A 22,967-nucleotide genomic window follows, 5' to 3' on the forward strand; every position below is an offset into this window, starting at 1 on the left:
TAATACAAGCACCTGGGTCTCGGGTCCCTCTCAACACAGCTCTGTTCGCCTCTTGCCACCAGCAGACGTACTCTATCCGAGTTGCCCAGCAATGAGTTATACTACACAATATGCAAATGGCACAGCAACAAAGGCATCCCGGCACTATTCTATTGGCTATGTGTATACTGCAGTTAACTTTTGCTTGCTTTCATTGGTCTGTCCTCCTCTGCTGAGTCGCTTGCTGGCTCCTCCTGGCTGCAATCTCCTCGTAGCTGCTCCTGGGTTTATCTTGTCTCTGCCGTCTTCTTGCAGATTAGCACCGTTTGTTCTGAAAACATTCCATTCTTGCACATAAACGCACATCCTGTTTTGTTCACACGCTCTGCACTTTACAATCTCACACTCATACACAGAATGTAGCAATCATCTAATGAACTACTTTAAGCTCAAACTTTTATGTTCCTTTACCATGCTAAAAATAGCCGTTTTTTCCTTACCATCTTCTTTGTCTACTGAACATTGGTCTGGAACTAGCATTAACTATACCGGGGCGATTAAACATTTGTGTGGGAAATTTATCCGGACATCATTTTCACAAATTTGAGCAGACTGTTATGATCGTGGGCGGAGGACCCCAAAGCAGGCACAAGGATAACTCTGGTTCATGGAGGTTTCTGTTTATTACAAATGTAGCGGGGCAGGGTGTAGGTATGTCGGTGAACATGGCGTGGAGGTCGAGAGCCGTGAGATCAGTAGGAGAATCCGTGACGGAGGTACAAGAGGAGTGGGAGTAGATGTGGTCCTAGGGCAAAAAAGAAATCATAGATCAGGCATGGAGAACAAGAGATAACGCTTGAAGGTACTGACAGTAAACTGCTTAAAACAATCCAGCAATGTGCTCAGGCTCTGGGTGGCTTAAAGAGGTCAGTGATTAGTCCCACCTAGTGTTGCTTGACCCATCTTGTGCTGGACCTGTGACTGGACGACAGGCTCATCCACCTACCTGTCTAGCCCTGGGCCTGACACAGACACATTTTGACTGTGAGGAAACTTGTTGGTCCTTCCGTCTTGCCTACTAATGTGAAGTTTCTACCACTGACTCCAGCCGCTTGCAGCCACTACTCGGTATAACCTCAGACAAGTGGAGCAGGGAACGCAGGAGTCACTTTTCTATCTGCTCACATTTTGCCCAAAGTGACTCGCTACATTTTATACTACACCAACAAGTTCCCTCTTTTCTTCCCCCGTTTGTTTGTGTTTTTCTACGTTGTGTCAGTCATACTATATTAAGGAAAACACATAGTATTGTAATTATTCAGGCTACAACCAAACATACATTATGTACATTTTGGGACTATTAAACCGCACCTTACATGGCACTTGTGCGGTTGCCTGAGAACTGACTATTTTTTTTATATTACTCTTTCTTATTTCCTAATTTTTCGGCGGAACATAACTTTGATTTTGTCCAAAGCAAATGTTTGTTAAGCTTATTAACGGCACTAACACTGGCTGCTCGGCGCAACTTTTTGGGAAAATATACATTTCAGAGCCTTAAGAAAACAAAAGGTTACCAGGTGTTTCAAACCAAGTGTTTAATATACAGTGGTACCTCGACATACGATCTTAATCCGTTCCGGGACTGAGCTCGTATGACAAGTTTCTCGTAACTCGAGGTAAAGTTTCCCATTGAAATGAATGGGAAACAAATTAATTCGTTCCAACTCTCTGAAAAAAACACCAAAAACAGGATATTGGATTGAAAAAAATGTTTTATTTCTTATAATTCGCCATATATTGACAAAGTAATAAATAACGAGTGGTTTAATAGAAATAAAGTGTTTAATCTAACTAAAATTGGGCGGATTTCGCCGAGGGGAGAGAGAGACGCACAAAAGGGGCGGGGGGCTTCGGTTTGTTTTCAACACGACGCACTCGTAAACAGAACAAACACTCCACCCTCACGTTCGCTATCCATGGGCTGTTTGCTGTCGTACTATTCCCTTCAAAATATTCCGAAAATGATGCACACAAATGTCCTCACAATCGGAGAACGCACGACCACTTGCCAACGAGCAGCAAGCAGTCTTATCAGCGATCGCCCCGCTGCTCATGCGAGCTACAGGGGCGCTGGCTAGCGGCTCCTTTTAGCTTGTAGCATCTGTGTTTGCATCCCCTCGAACGGCGACTATGATAGAGTTTCTACCGGGGATGCTGTTGCGAGCCAGTGCCCCCGATGTTCTTATGAGCAGCCAACGAGCAGAGTCTTTTATCAGCGATCGCCCCGCTGCTCATGGTAGCTTCGGGGGCGCTGGCTAGCGGCTCCTTTTAGCTTGTAGCATCTGTGTTCGCATCCCCGGGGATGCTGTTGCGAGCACGAGTATACTTCATTACCCAGAAAGCCCTCTTTTCCCCGCGCATGGGCGTTGTGCGTTTCCTGGTCTGAATAGCTCATCCGGTGCTCGTAAATATTGTTATACGTACACGAAAGATATGCAAAAAAAAATGCCATGGCCACCTGGCTTGGTCGCATAACGAAATTTTGACCGCATCACGGGCGAATTATTCGATCGAAATTTCCCCCGTAAGACGAGCATTCCGAATGACGAACGGTCGTATGACGAGGTACCACTGTATATATATATATATACATACATACATAAATGCATCCCTACCTACCTACATACCTATATATATATACATATATATATATATATATATATATATATATATACACACACACACACACATTCACATACACAGTGGCGGGCCGTGCATTTCACACCTAAGCCTTCAGTAGTGCCACGTGTGAATCAATGCAACCCTCAATATAGTAAAATAGTATTTTGTGGCTATAAAACCTTTACTGCAGCTACAGCTGCGACACGTAAAAATAATCAATAATAACCTCAAAAATTGAAATATTTAGGAAAATAGACTTTTTACTCACCAAAAATTCGTTTTATATATACACAAAATCTATCCTCCTTTCTTTCCTCAAGAATATTTCAATTACTCTGTTTTACAGATTATCCGTGTGTTTCAGGTCCATCAAGAAGTTATTTTCTATCACCATCAAAGCTAATGCTGAAAGTCGAGTCTGTCCTGTTGTATTTCTGTTTTGATTCTATTTAGGGCTGAAAATGTCCGGTCGACAGAAGCAGTGGACTAATGTGTACATGCTCTCACTCAGATCTTTCTGCTGAAGGAAGTCAAGGAGATCAATGGGAGATTTTCCTGCAAAATCATCCATGGCATACATTACAATCAGTTCTGTTCTTAGCCGAGGCAGACCGAAAAGTGTTCCGTGGCCCTGCGTTAAGCTGGAGAAGGCTTCATGTGGGTTTTTCTGCAAGTTTTCTGGTATTGCCAAAACTTCTGCGGGTCGAGGAGGGAGAGAAACATTAGTTTTCCGTGGTCTTGAAATCTGGTCCACGTCTGGCAAATAGTATTGTCCAGAATCCTGTCGGGGAGTTGGTGGTAGTGCGTGCGAGAATCTTGCGCTTGACCTCTTCATACTGTGTTCAGTGGCCTCGTAGATTTTCTCATATCGGCTCCTCTCGCCTTCAACTGTCACAAAACTCCTTTACTCTTGCAAGACAAAACTGTACATCCAGTTTGTTGTTCTATAGTATTGAATAAAGCATGTCTGAATGCTCAAAAACCGCTCAGACTCCTCGTCGTACTCGTCATGATGCTCCAGGATGTGATGAAACAGTTCTTTTAGAGCAGCTCTCTTCTCAAATACTGTATTGACCACTCTGGATGTGTACTGCCACCGTGTTGGTGCCACACGAGGCAGACGCCGCTGGCAGATTTCGTCCAGCAGCTGCGTGCATCGAGGTGATCTCGAAAAAAAATGCAGCAAAGCCATTAAGGTGAGCAAAAAATATCTTGCATTCTTAAAGCTTTGAGCCCCCCTGAGTCTGTACTAAATTGAGCCGATGTGCACAGCAGTGTATGAATAAAGCTAACGGTGCTCTCTCCTTAACTTTAGCCTTCAACCCATTTAATCCAGAAGACATGACCGCTGCACCGTTATAACACTGTGCCACAATTTTACCCAGACATTCATTTTCTACCAAAAATGGAATGATAAGACCTGCAATGTCATCGGCTCGCTGCCCACTGGTAACATTTTCAAATCTGACGAACCGCTACTTGACGCCTTCGCCCGTGACAAAACACAGAACCAGTGCGAGCTGTGCTGCATTAGTCGCGTCTGTCTTCTCATCCACCATTACAGAGACAAACAGTACTTTTTAAATTTCCCTTCTGATCTCTTCCTCCATCACTTCAGCAATAGCAGTGATCTGGTCGTTTTTTATTTTGCCCGACGTGCCACTAAACACTTAGTGGACAGGTGGAAATGTAAATCCGTGTTTCTCTCAGCAATGAGAAAGAAGTTCCACATAATTTCCTTTGTTTGGGGATGCAGCGCTTACATCGTGTCCCCGAAATGAAAGTTCCTGCTTGCCCAAAAGAAATGACAGAGTCTATCAAACTTTTTAAGATTTCCCTAATTTTCTTTACCTTTTCTTTGTGGCACTCCGTTTCCCTGCGCACTTGCTCGCTGAACTGTAAATCCACTCAGGTTTCCCCAAATGTTTTGGAGAGCACCGTTGCTTGTAAGTGTCCGGGAGTGCTACGGTGTATCGTTGCTGCTTTGGTTAAACAAGTCAAATTTGCAAATCCAGTGTTGCTCCAAACACCATGTCGATCAGTGGCAAATAACAAGCTGTCCCAGCAATACATTTGCAGTGTACCTCGGAGCCCGTGAGCCAGGGGTAGCGCTCGTAGTTAGCGAACTGAAAGTGGTGGACAAACCCTTTTCCCAGTTGTAACAGGCTTGCTAGCTTCGGAGTTGACCGCCCTTTCTTAATGTCCATTTTTTTCTAGAAAAGTCCGTCTGGAAAATGGCTCTGGCAGGGTGGGTGTCATTTAAAGTTGTTAATTTGTGTGTTTAAGTGCATTTAATAATATGTCACTCGCAATTCCATACCATTGGAAAGTGTCTTTGCCTTTCTTATACGTTTTAATTGCTTGATAAATATTTTTTTAAATATTTTTTTCCTCCTTTTTATACATACAAACATTTATGTACATATTTCAAACTAAATTGGTATGCTTTTGTCATTTTTGATGGTTGTAAGGGTAGTATTAAAGATCATGGAACGACTTATGCTCATTCAATATAAACTATGTTCCTATTTTTGAAAAATCCAAGTTACACAAAACAACTTATTAAATTAAATTTGTAAATAGAGGTACGGCTCTATACAGACGCTCCCCTACTTACGAACGCAATTGGTTCCGAGCGATTGTTCATAAGTTGAATTTGTTTGTAAGTTGATTCAGTGCTATATTTTGTATTATAATTTATGTTTAAGGCCGATATAAGTATATTGAAGGTTTATATAAGTGCATTTGTATGTTTAAGGCTTGTACAAGTAACACGCATTGGTTTGTACTGAAAAAAAACATTTAATAAAATGGAGAGAATATGTACAGTACTGTAGAGAGAGAGAGAGATTTATGTATTAGAAACTGGCCAAAAGAAGCGACCTAATGACGATTGCACAGTTTTCTTTTTTTCATCATAAATGATGCGGTAGCACTGTATGGCATCATTCAATTGATTTGCAAACTTTGTGCAACGTTCAATATTTGGGTCCTGCTGCTCGATCTTTCTGCTTATAAATGGTACTGACGGTCGAACGATTCAATGCCCGTGAAACGCTCACCACTCTCACGCGCATCAAGCTTCGTTATCATTGCCACTCATTTCAAATGAAATGGCTTGCCTCTTCCTTGCAACTCCCTCAATAGAAGCCTTTAGCTTTTTACCAACCATATTCAATATTGGATGCATGAGATATTTAATGATACAAATGAAAAAGGTTCTTTGCACACTGGAGATACATTCACGCACTTCCGCATTGCAACGAAGAAGAAGGTAGATGCTGGATGAGCTGAGCTCTCACAGCGCCAGGCGTCGGTATTAGCGGCGGAAAGAAGTACTACTCCGAAAAAGGGTTCGTATGTACCGTTGTTCGTAAGTTGAATGTTCGTAAGTAGGGGAGCGTCTGTATGTATATATGGTGTAACAAAAGCATAAATGTTAAATATGTGCACAACTATTCCAACACATACACACAACGCTCTCTATTCAAACGACGCCAGAGTTCCGCGTGAATGTACTGCAATCAGCAGACCCCTTTATTGTTTGACGGTAAAGAGGATAACCTGAATTTGTCATGATTTTCAAGGTTCAATTTGTGCACTTGACATTCTCAAGTCTTCTCAGATACAGTAATACCTCGACATACAAGTGCGCTGACATACAAGCAATTTGAGATACGAGTAAAATTCTGAGCAAATATTTATCTTGAGATACGAGACAAATTTTGATATACGAGCATACAGCGGACGCGAGAGGCTGCTCATAGGAACATCATGGCACTGTCTTTCTGGTCGCAACTCCCTCGTGTAATGTCTCTACGAGCATAGAGCAGTGTTGCATTTTTGAATGTTCCCCCCGGGCTTGCGTGAGTTTTCTCTGGATGCTCAGGTTTCCTTCCACATCCCAAAAAACGTCAATGTTAGGCTGGTTGAACATTATAAATTGCCCCCTTGGTATGAGTGTGAGCCTGAATGGTTTTCCATCTCCTTGTGCCCTGCAATTGGCTGGCCACCAATTCAGGGTGTCCCCCGCATGGTACCCATTGTTAGCTGGGATAGCTCTAGCACCCCCCACGACCGTTGTGAGGATAAGCGGTTCAGAAAATGAATGAATGAACAGGCGCGAAAGTTTGCGAGTCATGGCCTATCCAGTCGGTCATGGTCTTGCCCTTCAATGCGCGATTGCACAGCTGGTCTGAAAGCAGCGTGATAGATGTAGAAAATGACATTACCCTTCTAATACTTTTTTTTAATAATTAGAAAGTGACATGTAAGTACAAATCCCAGGCTTTTATGCTTCCCTTGATTGCTTTGTACAGCTGATGAATCTGGCAGTGATGAAGACTTCATAGTGGAAGATGATGATGACAGTGACTATGGCCACTCTAAAAAGAGAAACAAGAAGCTTATTCGACGAGGCCGAATTGAAAAGGAGAAGAAATCTCCCAAACCCCGGTTAAAGGCTACAGGTAAGATTTAGTCTCAAAGTGCCCACTCCATGTTAGTCAAGCACAATCATGTTCTTAAATTTGTTGTTTTTCATATTCAGAAAGCTTTGTGATCGTTCAATGAAAATTGTGACGCTAGTAAATTTACTAGTGCATAATTTATCTCCTCACTATTTCTTTGCATCTGGGTTGGGAGAAAAAAAAGATTTTTGGGCCGAAAATTAATATTTCCCGGCCAGTAGATTAATTTTTTAGCACAGAACAAAGTTCATAATTTTTGCACATCAGAAAGTCCAACTTTCATTCTGCAACTCAATACAAGTTACAGTGGTACCTCGTCATACGACCGCTCGTCATACAATATTCTCGTCTTACGACGGAAATTTCGATCAAATAATTTGCCCGTTATGCGGTCAAAATTTCGTGATGCGACCAAGCCAGGTGGCCATGGCACTGTCTTTTTCGCATCTCTTTCGTGTATAAAATTTGTCTACGAGCACTGGGTGGACTTTGCATTACCTTTTTTTCTTTGTTTCACGATTGTGATTGTGAGTTCGGCAGATCAAAAGTCAGTGGGGTTTGATCAGCGTTTCCTATATTCCGAAGTGCATAGTGGTGCTTCTTCCTCATCTTGATTATGAACCGCTGATACTCCATCAGTTTATGTTCGTAGTCCTCCGGCATCCTTTGGGCAATTGACGTTCTCTTTCTTACAGATAGGTCGTGCCGTTGCATAAACTTATAGCACCAACATGCAGACGATTTGAAGCCGGAATCCTTGTTGGTTTTTTTCATGATTTTCAGGGCGAGGATACGCAGCTCGACTGTGTTGATGGCACACCCTGCAGCTCTTCTCTCAGCAATCGTTTTAAGAAGTTCTTTCTCTAACTCTGGGAACATTGCTTTTCTTCCACGTCCTGATGCTTTTGCTGTTGCTTTTTCTTTCAATAATGAGTCTTTCTTCTTCCTCCAACCACGGATGTTAGCTTCACTAATATCGAATTTTCTTCCAGCTTCTCTGTTGCCCAATTCCTCTGCCACTTTGATGACTTTTCTTTTGAACGCTGCAGTATAACTTGCTCGTTTTGATGCCATGTTGCTTGTACAATGTCCAAAACTGAACTGAGAGAGGGTGAACTGAGACGAGTACGAGGCTAGAGGGGGGCAGTGGTGGTCTCGGCTTTCCGATTTTCGATCGGCTTTACGAGATGACGTAAAATCCGTGCGTCAAAGTGAGTTTGACAATGCTTTTTTTCGATCGAAAATTTGTAATTTATTTTAGTTATTGATTATAACACGCACCCCATCTATTGGAATTAATTATATAGCAAAAATCTGCGTGTTATAATCGAGAAAATACGTTATTAAACCACTCGTTATTTATTACTTTGTCAATACATGGCGAATTAGAAGAAATAAAACATGTTTTACACGAGTGTGGTGTTGCCGTGGATAAAGTCCCCCCCGCCTCCGTGTGTGTCGTTACCTTCCCCTCCGCGAAATGCGTCTAATTTTACTTCTATTAAACACATTTTATTACTATTAAACCACTCGTTATTTATTACTTTGTCAATACATGGCGAATTAGAAGAAATAAAACATGTTTTACACGAGTGCGTCGTTGCCGTGGCTAAAGTCCCCCAACACCTCCCCCCACCTCCGTGTGTGTCGTTACCTTCCCCTCCGCGAAATGCGTCTAATTTTACTTCTATTAAACACATTTTATTACTATTAAACCACTCGTTATTTATTACTTTGTCAATATATGACGAATTAGAAGAAATAAAACATTTTTTTCCAATCCAATATCCTGTTTTTGGTGTTTTTTCAGAGGGTTGGAACGAATTAATTTGTTTTCCATTCATTTCAATGGGAAACGTCCGCTCGAGTTACGAGAATCTCGTCATTCGAGCTCAGTTCCGGAACGGATTACGATCGTATGTCGAGGTACCACTGTATTTTGCATTATTAGTTTTGTAAAAACAGCAATCTTTTACGGAACAAAGCTGAATGTATAAACCTCTAAACCGGCGCTTTTGAAAGAGTTTTAGTCAGAAAATGCCCAAAACTCTTCAATCAAATATTCTCAATTTATAGTATCAATTATAATTTAGCCAACTGTTGATTTCAATGATTGCGCCCACTCACAGTATTTGACCTTGAATCCATGATTGGCTGCGCGCATGCCATCGGAAATATCTCGCGCGATACAGGGAAGGGCCAAAGAAAGGGTAAAACCAAGTGTTGAAATTATTTATGGTTTTGGCAAGCAATAATTGATGATTTTTCATATATAGTGCTAAATTAATTGATATTACAAAAGTAAGCAATACATTATTTTTTAATCAATTAATTGGAATTAGTTTTCTATTTATAATTGTTTTCCAATTCTAATAATTGTTGTTGGATGCTTTTGATATTTAGGGCTCAAGCCTTCAGCCAGGCTCTATTAATCTTCCAAAGATGGTGGTCGTTTCAGGTAAATCATGAAAAATATGACTCAACAGTGGCCCCTTGAAATTTTCAAAACCCCATTTGATGCCCTCTTTTCAAGTTGGAGCTACAAAATTTGTTGAGTCGATGCTTTCCCCCAAACTGCACAAAAAAATTCCTGGTACCCATATCCCAAACTAAACAAGAAGTTGGCCATCTTGGTTCTAAGTTGGAAAATGTAGTGGTTTTTTTTGGCCATTTCCAGGTTCCGCATTTTAACATTTTCACCGATCGGCCTCAAAATTGATGGGTGTGTTCAAAACGGTGGATTTTCACCTGTGAGGGTCCAGGTTCAAAGTGGTTTTGTCAATGTGCCAAACTTACTAAATTGTTAATAACTCCCAGCGCCAACGTTTGATTGTGATGATATTTGACAAGAGTTTCGCCCCCCAACTCTGCGTTGGATTTAGTGCCCTCTTGTGGTAGCCAAAACTATTTTGTTTTACGAGACCGGCTCCTACTCCAAGGCCAAATTATCTATTGGCCGCAAACCTTCATATGTGAAACCTTAAGACATTTGGTTTAGGTGGCAATTAAAAAAGTGTGTGTTCTTCAAAAGGGATGGGTCTAAACAGGAAGTTGAAAAATAACTTTTTTTTGCCGTTAGATTTGAAGGGCTATAACCTGGCTGTATTTCAATGTATGGCCACCAAACTTAATGCACTTGCTCATTGTCCCACCCTAGTGCGTTGTCGTGGAAAAAAAACGAACCCCAAACCCCCCTCACACCCCCAAAGGTCTCTGTCTCCCGTCGGCGAAATCTGCCCAATTTTAGTTAGATTAAACACATTTTATTACTATTAAACCACTAGTTATGTGTTACTTTGTTAATAGATGGCGAATTAGAAGAAATAAAACATGTTTTACAATCCAATATCCTGTTTTTGGTGTTTTTTCAGAGGGCTGGAACGAATTAATTTGTTTTCCATTCATTTCAATGGAAACCGTCCGCTCGAGTTACGAGAATCTCGTCATACGAGCTCAGTTCCGGAACGGATTAAGCTCGTATCTCGAGGTACCACTGTACCTGTGGCCACAAAATTTGGTGCACATGTTCTGTCATCTACTCTAACGAACATTTTCTGTTACGAAAAAACTTAGAAAAATAGCTCAACAATGCCCACCCGAAAGATAAAAAATGAATGGCCTCTCCTATCCAAAATTTGGTGACTCGTTACTATGTCCGAGATTGCACGAAAAAGTATTTTGTGTCTTAAAGCCAAAAAAAACTGAATAAAATGTCAAAAACAAGTTGTCCTACTGGCGGGGAAATGGTTAAACGGGCAAAAGACCCCAACCTTGAGCAAATAATGAAATATTCTGATGAAATGAAATAGAACCGTTTTAGTCGTGTCAAAGCGCTCATTTGTTGCCATTGCCAGCGATAGACATCCATTGAATTTTCACTTACTGGTTTGGATCTCTAGCATCGTCAATGGCAGCCATGAGTTGCAAAGGAAGTGAAAATGCCCTAGAATTCATAGTTCACAACAAGTTAACCCAAGCGTTTTCTCACTTTAGTCCAGCGAGCCCTTGTTTTTCGGAGTGTATGGGAAGTGGTTGGGTAGCCATTCTCCAAACTAGAGATTGCGGGTCTGAGTCCCTCCCTACCTTGGTGACTTTGTCTAAAAAACCCTGAGCAATATACTGAATCTCGAATTGTTCCTGATGGTGCGTTATAAGTTGGGGAATGGGGATATAGTGTCAAAGTGGTGTGTGCAAAGGTGCATTTACAACTATAAATCCATTCACTTTTATATCATAATATAGATTTTTCTCCTGTAAATTACAATATTAATCTTGCAATATTACAATGTATGACTTCTTGTTATATTACGACTTTTCTCTCTGAATATTACAATGTATTACTTAAGTTATTCGTCGCAGCACACAGACCATCTCTCGCAGCACAATGGTGGTTGGGAAACAGAAATAATCAATCTTAACAAAAAATGTGATCAAATCCATAATGTGATTTTATTTATTTATTTTTAATCATGAAATTATCTTTTTGCCATACTGCCTAACCCATTGTCATCTTTGCTTTCCTAGTAAATCCAAGCCCTACAAAAGGTAAGGGAAAGGGCCACACCAGCACAAAGGCCCTGGAAACAAGTTCACCCAAAGAAGAGGAAGATGAAGATCCTGAGAGTCCTTTTGAGGAGGAAGATGGGGAGACTGAAAAGAAAGATGTCTCCCCTTCCCCCAAGGTGACAAAGGGGGAGGAAGAAGAGGAGGAAGAGGGTGGCTCAGAGGAGGAGGCACCTTTTGGAGAAGACTAAATCTTACACCACAAATTGTCCATATTTCATTTTTTGTCCTCTTGGTGGCCTGGCTTCATGGTTTGGACTAGTTGTGCTTGTCTTTTCTCACCACTGACCATGAGCATGGATTCCAGTCACCCATATGATCATCTGATGTCACGCTCAGCTTCAGCCATTCCTTTGACCTAGTCCTCTTTGATTTCATCTTCGATTAACAAGGCACTCTATGATGCTTATAATATGAGCCTACTGATCTTTCTTTATGGTTCATTTCCAGAATCCGTCCTGTGGGAACATTTGTTTGTGTTAACCACCGCCCCACCCTCCCACCATACACACAATTATTTGTTATTAATTTTTTTCTTACTTAGTATCTAGTAGACACCAAGTTTACACTGTGAGAATTCAGTAAAGGGGTAAAGTTATTTACAGATGTTTTACTTTAAAACTGTTTGACCATTGCTGCATTAAGTCCCAAATGTTTTGCTTTGTTTAATACTATTATTTTTGTCGTTGGAAAATTTAGTGAATACAAAAAAAATTAGGCTTTGCAATTTTGGAAATTCATTTGGTTGAATGTGCTTCATTGATCACTGTGATCACTGCTGTGTCCGATTATATAAAACATTTATTACACACTCAGCCAGCATGTGTTTATGTTTAAGTTACTATTTGCATCCTCAGAGAAGGTCCAATTTTTCTCATTTAGCTTCTATTTATGTTTTTTTTAATGGTTAATTCGTAACCATACCTGTCCATGCACAAATCACCGCATTCTCATTGTGGCCATTAAATCATTTGTACCAGGCTGGCACCACTTTTTTTCTTTTTTTTTTTTAGAAATTGATTTTTTTCTTCAGATTTGTGGTTCATCGTTCTTGTTCACTGCATTAGTTCTATATTAAGATTTTTTTTGTAATGTTTGTTTTTTAAGAAAATAAATAAAATGTATCTTGGTTTTAAAGAATCTGTCATACAAACAATCCTGAGTTAGCAAACTTGCTTTTTCTTCTCTACCCTTTGGTTTACTTTTAAAATTGTGATTCAAGTACAACCCAGTGCATCCCTAATAATCCACAAAATGACACTCATTTGAATGGATTTATTTTTTACACTCACAGAAATGTGTGATCTTGGACTTTAAATAATGCGCAGGCCCCCTGGTGGCCAGAGTTAACCACCATAGCAAGATTAAAACTTGGCCATCAGGCAAAACTTAATTTTGGGTTTTAGTGGGAAAAATAGATGTCGAAGCGGCGCGATGAGCATGAACCTGCTTGGCAGGAACTTTTATGCTAATTTTGGGGCATTTTTTAAATAAAAATTCAACTACCAACCTTCTGGGATTTTGTGCAGCCTTCGTACCCCCGAGACACAATATTTGCGGATAGAGGATTGAGTTGAAATCCCCCTTCCAGCGAAACATAACTTTGTCTTTTTAGGCCAAAATGTAGCTCTCTGAGGTAGTGGCATTTATTGAGCTGTAATGTACAGAAACTCTGGAGGAACTTGTGAATATTTTGGTGCACCACGAGAACTTCCAAACGAGAGACTCCGGGCACTTCTCTCAGGCCGGCCCGAAGAAAACTATTTTCAAGGTCAACCACATGTAGGATTAGTGTTTTTTGATGAATTCAATTATTTAATCTAATTTTTCACATTCATTTTTTGGTCATTTTATTGCATGAATGTTTTTTTTATTATATGTATTTTAGTGCAAGTGTTAATTATAGATTCTACCCAAAAAAATGTCAATGCAAACTCAACACATGATCCAGGTTTGGTATCAGAATTTTGAGGTACGTACTAACCATATAAAATTTGTATTTATTTTATCATTTGGTAATAACTTTTGTATAATTATTTTTTACAAGTGGAAAGTTGCCCAACTGTTTATTAAATATATAAATATACATATATATTGGCTCCAGCACCCCCTGCAACCCTAATGAGGATAAAGCGGTTCAGAAGATGAGATGAGATATTCTACATATATATATATATGTGTGTGTATATATGTATATATGTGTATATATATGTATATATATATGGTCTTATGTAGAGCTACAATGTGCAAAAGCAGGAAGGGGTTGTGAGAAAATTAACATTTGGAACTCGTAATTAAAAAAAAGGGAACTGTAGAATGTTGTTTTTCACCTAATTAAAAGTTAAGACCACAGGCTGTAAACGTATGCGGTCGATTGGTCGCCCCGACCGCGACAACGGGCGACCAAAAGACCGGCGACAAAACAAGGTAAGACAACACGGTCTACGCATCAATAAAAGCCAAAAATGGCCATGAGCAGTTTCACTGAGCCGACGTGAGTGTATAAGAGTTTGTATGTACATGCGTTGTCCCTTTAAGAAGCTACGTCAGTCAGGGTCTTAACAAGTTCTCCAACAAAAAACAAAAGTCCGGGCAATTTGGAGCTTTTCTTTAGCCTAATAATTACTAGGGCATTAAGTATGACTAAATAGTAATTCGCAGTTTGTATTTAGGGAATTTGAGCAACGATTTAAATGGTAATTATCACTTACCTTCCGGGCGACCAAAAGACCGGCGACCAATCGACCGTGTACCGCTGTAAAGGCCAAAATCTGCTCAAAATTCAGATTTTCTGCCAAGCATTCACATGTCCTGATGACTGAAGCTAAGAATATTGTTTTTTGAATTCAATGACCTTGTATCCTTCAATGTTACAAAACTGCTCGTTTAAATTTTGCCTGGGAACATCAAACATGGTGCATTAAATGATGGAGAAAAAAAGGTTTTATTCATGCATTTATTTTCTGAACTACTTATCCTGGAGCCTATCCCAGGTAACTACTGGCACCAGGCGGGGGACACCCTGAATTGGTGGCCGGCCAATCGCAGGGCACAAGGAGACGGACAACCATTCCGCTCACTGGCATACCTCTGTGGCAATTTAGACTGTTCAACCACCGTAACCTGCATGATTTATGGGAGGGTACCGGAATAGCCAGGAAAAAACGACACAAGCCCACGAAGAAAATGTTCTATTCTGATGTTAAAAAGGTAACCTGTTACTACCATGACAAGGAAATCCCACCTGAGATGTTTTTTTTTACCTGGACTTTGGAGGGTCATCCATCGTGATCTGGGGTACTTTTTCATTTAATGGATTACTGGGGCTTCAGGTGGTGGAGGGTTGTCTCACAGCAGTTAGTTACGTGCAGATATTGCAGCAGACATCATTCAAATAGCCCGCGTGTGGTAACATCTGGGGTTTTCAACTGGTCAATTTTGCAAGACCAAGGCCCAACAGCTTCTTTAGGGAGAATAACATCACTCTTTTGGCTCATCCTGCATGTTCCCCTGATTTAAATTCCATAGATAACGTGTGGATGGGTGGTAAGGAAGTTTATTAATATGGATGTCAATTCAAGACAGATGATGCCTGTTGTGAAGCCACCTTCACCAATTGGACCAATGCTTCTAAGAGCCTTCTGAAAACACTTGGAACCAGCATGCCCAAACTAATTACTGAGTCCTACTGACAAAACTGTTTGTTTTTGTTTGGATATTTTTGTTGTTGTTATCTCAGTTGGATCTTGAACTTTTGATCAACTGATAAACAGCTTATACAGACGCTCCCCTACTTACGAACATTCAACTTACGAACAACGGTACATACGAACATGTCTGCAAATTGCGTTTAAGTCTAAAAATGTTCGCAAGTCCAATTTTGTATTTCGCCCCTTTTTCGGAGTAGTACTTCTTTCCGCCGCTAATACCGACGCCTGGCGCTGTGAGAGCTCAGCTCACCCAGCATCTACCTTCTTCTTCGTTGCAATGCGGAAGTGCGTGAATGTATCTCCAGTGTGCAAAGAACCTTTTTCATTTGTATCATTAAATATCTCATGCATCCAATATTGAATATGGTTGGTAAAAAGCTAAAGGCTTCTATTGAGGGAGTTGCAAGGAAGAGGCAAGCCATTTCATTTGAAACGAGTGGCAATAATAACGAAGCGTGATGCGCGTGAGAGTGGTGAGCGTTGCACATTCAGTACCATTTATAAACAGAAAGATCGAGCAGCAGGACCCAAATATTGAATGTTGCACAAAGTTTGCAAATCAATTGAATGATGCCATACAGTGCTACCTCATCATTTATGATGAAAAAAAGAAGAAAACTGTGCAATCGTCATTAGGTCGCTTCTTTTGGCCAGTTTCTAATACATAAATCTCTCTCTCTACAGTACTGTACATATTCTCTCCATTTTATTAAATGTTTTTTTTCAGTACAAACCAATGCGTGTTACTTATACAAGCCTTAAACATACAAATGCACTTGTATAAACCTTCAATATACTTATATCGGCCTTAAACATAAATTATAATACAAAATATAGCACTGAATCAACTTACAAACAAATTCAACTTATGAACAATCGCTCGGAACCAATTGCGTTCGTAAGTAGGGGAGCGTCTGTATCTGTTTACTTGTTGTCAATAAAGTGCTGTTTATCACACTCACCATTGTTGCTTCTACATATAGTAGTTATAATTAAAATCTAATTTAGATGCAAATGTTCATTCATTTTCTTTACATTTCATCCTCAAGAGCTGGGGCGCTCACATTTTTTGCTCCAAGATCTACTTTTCAAGGAGCCAACCACGATTTACTTCTCATGTCGCAAAAGCCCGGGCCGCAGGGCTGAGTATATTCATGTTATATTACATTCCTTATAGAAGTATTGGTATGACGTACACCAGTGGTGTTCAAACTTTATGCTCCAAAATCTACTTTTCAGGGAGTCACCTCCCACGATCTAAATTTGAGATCCGAGTGAAATTTCTAGCAAATATTTACCTTGAGATACGAGACAAATTTTGATATACGAGCATTCGAGACAGCCGCGAGAGGCTGTTTATGAGAACATCATCTCGCCGCAACTCCCTCGTGTAAATGTCTCAACGAGCACTGGGCGGAGCGTTGCATATGTTCAGTGTTTTTCCCCCCGTTAGTGCAGAATGAATGGTGCACACGTGACGGAGCTTGCTCGCCAATACGAGGAGTATACTACTTCTCGTTGGCAAGTGGTCGTGCGTTATCCTATTGTGAGGACATGCATCATTTTCAAAATAATTATTAATTCATTCTTTGTAGTTCATTTCTATGGGAATATATATATATATATACATACATACATACATACACACACATACACTCTTGAATCTTTGTTGCCTTTCCACTGGAGACATTTTCACCAATCCTCATAAGGGTCGCGGGGTTGCTGGAACCTATCCCATCTTTCTATGGGCACCAGGCAGATGACAACCTGAATTGGTGGCCAGCCATACGCATGGCACAAGGATACAGAACCATTCATACTCACACCTAGGGGTAATTTAGAGTGCAGGCGAATTCATGTTATCCACTAATATTGCGAGATTAATTCAAATTTACCCATTTTGGGACGATGTAAAGGTATTTTGTTTTGAAGAACATGTATGTCCACATTGAATGTCAGAAAATGGTAAAGGACAAAAGAAGTGATTCAAAGGCCAAGTTCATGGACCGCTTAATTTATTCTGAAATAAACAATCAGACATGTGTCACTCTGGGGGATACACAAAATTCGCATTTTTTTTTCTTTCAGCAAATTGGTTCATGTGGCAGGGCATGTTATCCAGTCCAGAACTGTTATTCATGTTTTATCAGGAACACATTAACATAAAATCAATACAGAAAAGAAAAATATATATATGTATATATGTATGTATATATATGTATGTATATATATGTATGTATATATATGTATGTATATATATGTATGTATATATATGTATGTATATATATGTATATATATATATATATATATATATATATATATATATATATATATATATATATATATATATATATATATATATATAATTATTTTTTGCTGTCTACCCAGTGGTGGAGGATTCTCCAAAGTATAGTAAAACCACTGAGGTGGAATGGCCCCAATCTCCTCATACAAGGAGTTAAATAATTTTTTTTTCAAAAAATATAAAATAAAAACTGCCAATGTTTTACATTGTTTTATTGCTTATTACTCTGTGATTTTTCATTGGGAAATTTATAACTTGCCTCCTGGATAGGATTGTGTGAGTGATTAAAAGAAGGTAGAGATGGTTACTGTCATTGACAAAATTAAATCGACTAAATTAATTTCTCTACAAGCCAGATTTGGTCATATCACTAAGATAAAAAAAACCAAAAGGGGGCCTCCAGGTCCAGGAAAAAGTTAATAAATATATGAATGCACAAATATTCTTCTGTCCGAAAGAAGTGAGTCAAAGGCAAGAGGAAAAAGAAGAAACTGGTTGGACAGTCAGAAATCCTTGATAAAAAGCTGATCAGTCAGGGAAACTAGTTTCACTCAAGAATTCTGTCCTGAATTGAGAGAAGTAAGAAAGGAATAGTATTAAAAGCTGAGGAGTATGCAATCTATAAAATTACCTGCAATTAACCGGAATTTCATAGATTAAAATGAAATGATAAATCAGTCATCGTGTTATGTTGACAGATATTTTAAGAATTTACAGTCGTACCTCTACTTATGAAATTAATTGGTTTCTGAACTTTTTTTGTAAGTTGAAAATTTTGTAAGTAGAGCAGTACTTTAAATTCATTCCACGTTCCCCACAAAACTATCAACTAAACACTTAAAAGTTCACCTGTGTCCCAATTTTGTAGGAAAAGTGTGAAGACACAAGATGAGAGAAAATGATCATAAAATTATTTAATAAGCTATTAAAATGAATAAACATTTAAAATCTATCCGTGTGTCAGGAAGCTAACCTTAGGCAATAGAGACAGAGAGCAAACAAACACATGAACACAATCTAATTAACATAAAATTAATAATTCAAAACAACATTACACTAAACTTAAATCTTTTTCATTAACATTTTATGATTTCTTTGGCATCTAATTTTTCAACCATTTTATTTATCGCCACTGCTTCTTACCTGTTTGGATTTAAGTTCCCCCTTGGCAGTGCTTGTTGACTGACGTTTTGAGAAAAATCAAGCTAACGAAATTGCCTTTGATGAGTTTTAATGTTGCTAAAATGCACAAGACAAACGTTGTCAAAGTGAGCGATCGCACGACTCGTGAACACTTTGCAGGATGCTTTTTCCACGAAGTCGGAAAGTTCGTTTCTCCTCCGTTTTTTTTCTGATTTGTGCTGTTGGAATGGTGGCTGCTTCCTCCACCCGCCTTCTTGTTGAGTTCTTCGTGTATTGCCGAGCGTTGCATTAATTCGTGCTCCTTGAGTTTGTTTCGGTGCCCCTCGACCAACTTGTCAACGTCCTCCTTACTGACCACAAGCCCCATCTCCTGCCCCCGCGACACACTTTAGCCCAACGCAGGCTGCGGTTCAGGTTGAGGCTCAACTTTGAGTTCGTTGAAGGCAGTCGGCCACAGCCTCTTCCAAGTATAAGTTTAAGCAGACAACGGCAAACAATGAATCATGGAGGCTTGTTGTGAGACAGCCAATGAGACTCCAGTATAGTTTGGGGAAATTGTCAAGCAAGAAGCAATGCATCCTTGAAAATTTCAAAATGAAATAACACATATAGGTAATGCATTGATGTTTTCGTAACTTGGATCTTTTAACATATCTCGAGGCGCTCATTTGCATCTCAAAAGGTTTCGTAACCTGAAAATTTCGTACCTAGAGGCCTTTGTAAGTAGAGGTATGACTGTATAGGTACCATACTTACTCGCATTTCAGCCGCTTTTGTCGGACAAAAAAATGACTGAAACGATGGTACTGGTTATATGCACATAAAAACACGACATGCACGAAACTGCAAGTTGACGCCGCCTTGGCACGATGACGTCACGACAAAATGCTGACGTCTAAACCTAGTTAAATGTGCTCTTACTGGCCAGACGCAAGTAGCCTTGATTTTGAAATAAAACAAAATTCCACTTTGATTTTTTTTTTCGTTTTATTTTTTGTTCGAAAGTGACAACTATTGGAGTAATGTGAACCATCGAAAGAATTGAGATATTTTGACATTAGAAGCAATATGGCTGCCTCAACAACTTAAACTTCTGGTAAGAAAATTGTAATTTCTGTAATTAGAAAGCATCAGGTGTATAAGAGTTTGTATGTACATGCGCTGTCCCTTTAAGAAGCTACGTCCATCAGGGTCTTAGCAAGTTCTCCAACAAAAAACAATAAACGTCCGGGAAATTTTGAGCTTTTCTTTAGCCTAATAATTAATAGGGCATTAAGTATGACTAAATAGTAATTCACAGTTTGTATTTAGGGAATTTGAGCAACGATTTAAATGGTGATTATCACTTACCTTCCGGGCGACCAAAAGACCGGCGACCAATCGACCGTGTACCTAAATCACAGCTACGTAAAAATTTGTGGGTGTATCATTTGCCTTTAGAAGTTGGTTGAATTTTCTGGCTTTACAAAGGAATAGGAATAATTCCAGTTACGTCTGTAAGGATATTTTTACAACCAAGACAACAAGTAAGTATATGTTTTAAATTGAATTCAGACACTGCTATTGACGAGTCTACCCCGGACCATTGTTGAGTGTAACGCATTCCTGTAATATTACTTTTTGGTAAATAGTAGTTGTAAGGGATTACTCTTCTGAAAATATTCGAATTAATATGGTCTTTCAAATTCATTGTGCTACATTGCTAGTACAGGCCTCAAGTACCTCCATCGCTACAATTGAATCCCATCTGTGTGGCTACTGGCTATTCTATAATTGCTGACCGCTGTCAATATTTGTTGGCAGGTCCTACATGTGTGTGCTGTAACCGATAAGCTAAGGGTCTTGGACAAAAATAATTTAAAAAATGATCCCCATCCACATTTGGGGCATTTTTCTCGGGTCACCTTATGTTACTTTTTCTTACAAATTCTTGTTTTGTTCTCCTTCACAAGGCTAAGATACATAAATACTATGTAATGTGTGTGCACATAGATAAATATCTCTGATCTATTGTCATTATTATATAAATCAAAGTAACTAGTAATTTAACTATCCCTGGTGAGTCTCGGCCTTCCTCTCTGTAGTTTGCATCCTCTACCTGTGCCTGCAAGGTTGTTTTTTTTCTGAGGTACTCATGTTTCCTACATGCTGTTAGGTTTGGGTTATGTTTTTTTTGTTTGTTAGTGTCTGGGTGAATCCTCTGCATATTTCCGTCCTATGTCCAGTCCTCCTCCTGCTCCTCATGTAATTTCCTAGTACAGTGGTGGCGAACACGCGGCTCTCGAGCCGCATGTGGGTCCTGGTCAAAATGAATGCGGTGCTTTCCTTATCATATTTTGTATTACAGTAATCCCTCGAATATTGCGGCTATTGTAGACAAGACATGGCCGCGACAATCAAAAAAACGCCAAGTAGTTTCACCCCTATTATTACTACCATACTACATTTTTTCGTGCCTATACAGAAATACAGTACACAAGTATAATTATCAAGAAGTGTATTTATTATTAAATATTAAATATTACAGCTTTTAGCATCTGAAGACTGTAATGTATTAATTTCTAAATAAAATCTATATATAAAAAAATGTACATCTTTAAATACTGTACTCACAGGAAAAATAGTTCCTCTCCGCTTGATTTAAATAATAATGAAAATAAACAGTTTATTAGGAGCTTTAGTCCAAGTCCTCTTTGTCAGACTCGATAGGCATTGGATCATAGATGGAATCTTCAGGGGGCACCCTAGGGGCAATAGGAGGAGCTTCTTTCTGAAAGAGGTCTTCGGCGCACAAGGAACGCCGTTTCTTTTCTTTGACAAATATGCTGTTGTACAAGGATATGAGACTGTCAAAAAGATTGCCAAATTCCATGGCTTTGACCATGTTGTCATCAATCTCCAGGACCCCTTGTTGCAAACTGAATTCCATATTGAAAATTTCTTGCGATTTCTGAAAGTACTAAGACCACATTCCTCATCATTATTGCTGTCATTGTTTTGGGGGAAATTAAACATCTACTTCCCTCTTCCGCGCCATCCAGCCATCAATTACCCATCCAGAGCGCTCTATTTTCGGAGAAGAGAAACTGCGTTGGCTTGTTGCCCAGACTTAAATGGAAACTCAACTTCCACTTTTCTCCTCCATGGCATCCAGCCATCTTAGCCGCCAAATGTGGTCAATTTTCGGACAAAGGCGGCGGTATCCGCGGTAACGTGGTTGTAATGTCTGAAAAGCTCCAGTATTTGTATTTATCACTAACTGCTGTTTTCGGCTGGATTTTACCCAATTTTTGTGCATTTTTTGCCGGTATGCCATTGACGTTCATTGCTGTCTTTTCCCGGGAAAATCACCCCCCTGGCCCAGTTGTAATGTCTGAAAAGCTCCAGTATTTGTATTTAATCATTAAATACTGCTAGCAAATGGATTTTAGCCAATTTTTGTGCATTGATTTATTGATTATTTTTTATGTGTCGCAGCTGTAGCTGCAGTCGAGGTTTTATAGCCATAAAATAGTTTTTGAGGGTTGGATTGATTCGTTGAAGGCGCTACGAGAAAATGCACGGACCGCCACTGATTAAAACACACTTTAATTCATCAGGGCCTATTAAAAACAAAGAATAAATTATATTTAAAAAATAATTTGGCAGATTGATTTTTTTTGTGATGCTTCTGATGTAAGGAGTGGTGGCTCTTTGACTCTCACAGTTTAAAATTTGGCTAAATTGTGTCTAACTTTTTTATGTCTACCCCCTGCCCTAGTAAATTTGATTATGCTGTTTTAGGTTTTACTTTGTTACTTCTTCTTTTCTTTTGGGGTTTATTTTTAGTGAAAGAGTTTATGCTATTAAAGATAGATCAGGTTTAGCCCTTCATGTGTTTCTTGCTTCTCTGCATTTGTGTCCACCCTCCGCTCGCTCCCCTCCACACGCTAGGCAGATTGAACTCTCCAAATTGCCGGTATGTATGAATGTATGAGCAATGAATTCACGGTTTACCCTCCTGACTCCACAGCAGAACAGTACAGACGATCCGAAAAGGGGCTGACAAAGACCAAGTGTTTTAATAGACAGGTATTGATGACACAATCAGAGACACCTGGGTGACACGAGGGG

The 22,967-nt window shown here is 39.5% G+C and overlaps 2 protein-coding genes across 5 annotated transcripts in view; one reads left to right on the top strand and one right to left on the bottom strand.

The window, feature by feature from the left end:
• nucks1a (nuclear casein kinase and cyclin-dependent kinase substrate 1a) overlaps positions 1 to 12,852 on the top strand; it is an 82,323-nt gene extending 69,471 nt beyond the window's left edge. For both annotated transcript variants that reach the window (XM_077602313.1, XM_077602314.1), the window contains 2 exons: positions 6,984 to 7,133; positions 11,658 to 12,852. In XM_077602313.1, the coding sequence (XP_077458439.1) occupies positions 6,984 to 7,133; positions 11,658 to 11,887 (380 nt within the window). In that variant the 3' untranslated portion in view covers positions 11,888 to 12,852. The remainder of the gene's footprint in view (positions 1 to 6,983; positions 7,134 to 11,657) is intronic.
• cldn19 (claudin 19) overlaps positions 644 to 22,967 on the bottom strand; it is a 60,680-nt gene continuing 38,356 nt past the window's right edge. For 2 of the 3 annotated variants that reach the window (XR_013300547.1, XM_077602315.1), the window contains exon 5: positions 644 to 784. Coding sequence is in view for 2 of the 3 variants with exons in the window: in XM_077602315.1 (XP_077458441.1) it covers positions 664 to 784 (121 nt within the window). In the remaining variant the exon portion in view is untranslated. Of the gene's footprint in view, positions 785 to 17,760; positions 18,277 to 22,967 lie in introns of those variants that run through there. The other variant, XM_077602316.1, reaches the window with a different exon arrangement.

The sequence above is a fragment of the Stigmatopora argus genome, chromosome 6 (assembly GCF_051989625.1).
Source record: "Stigmatopora argus isolate UIUO_Sarg chromosome 6, RoL_Sarg_1.0, whole genome shotgun sequence".
Lineage (NCBI taxonomy): Eukaryota > Metazoa > Chordata > Actinopteri > Syngnathiformes > Syngnathidae > Stigmatopora > Stigmatopora argus.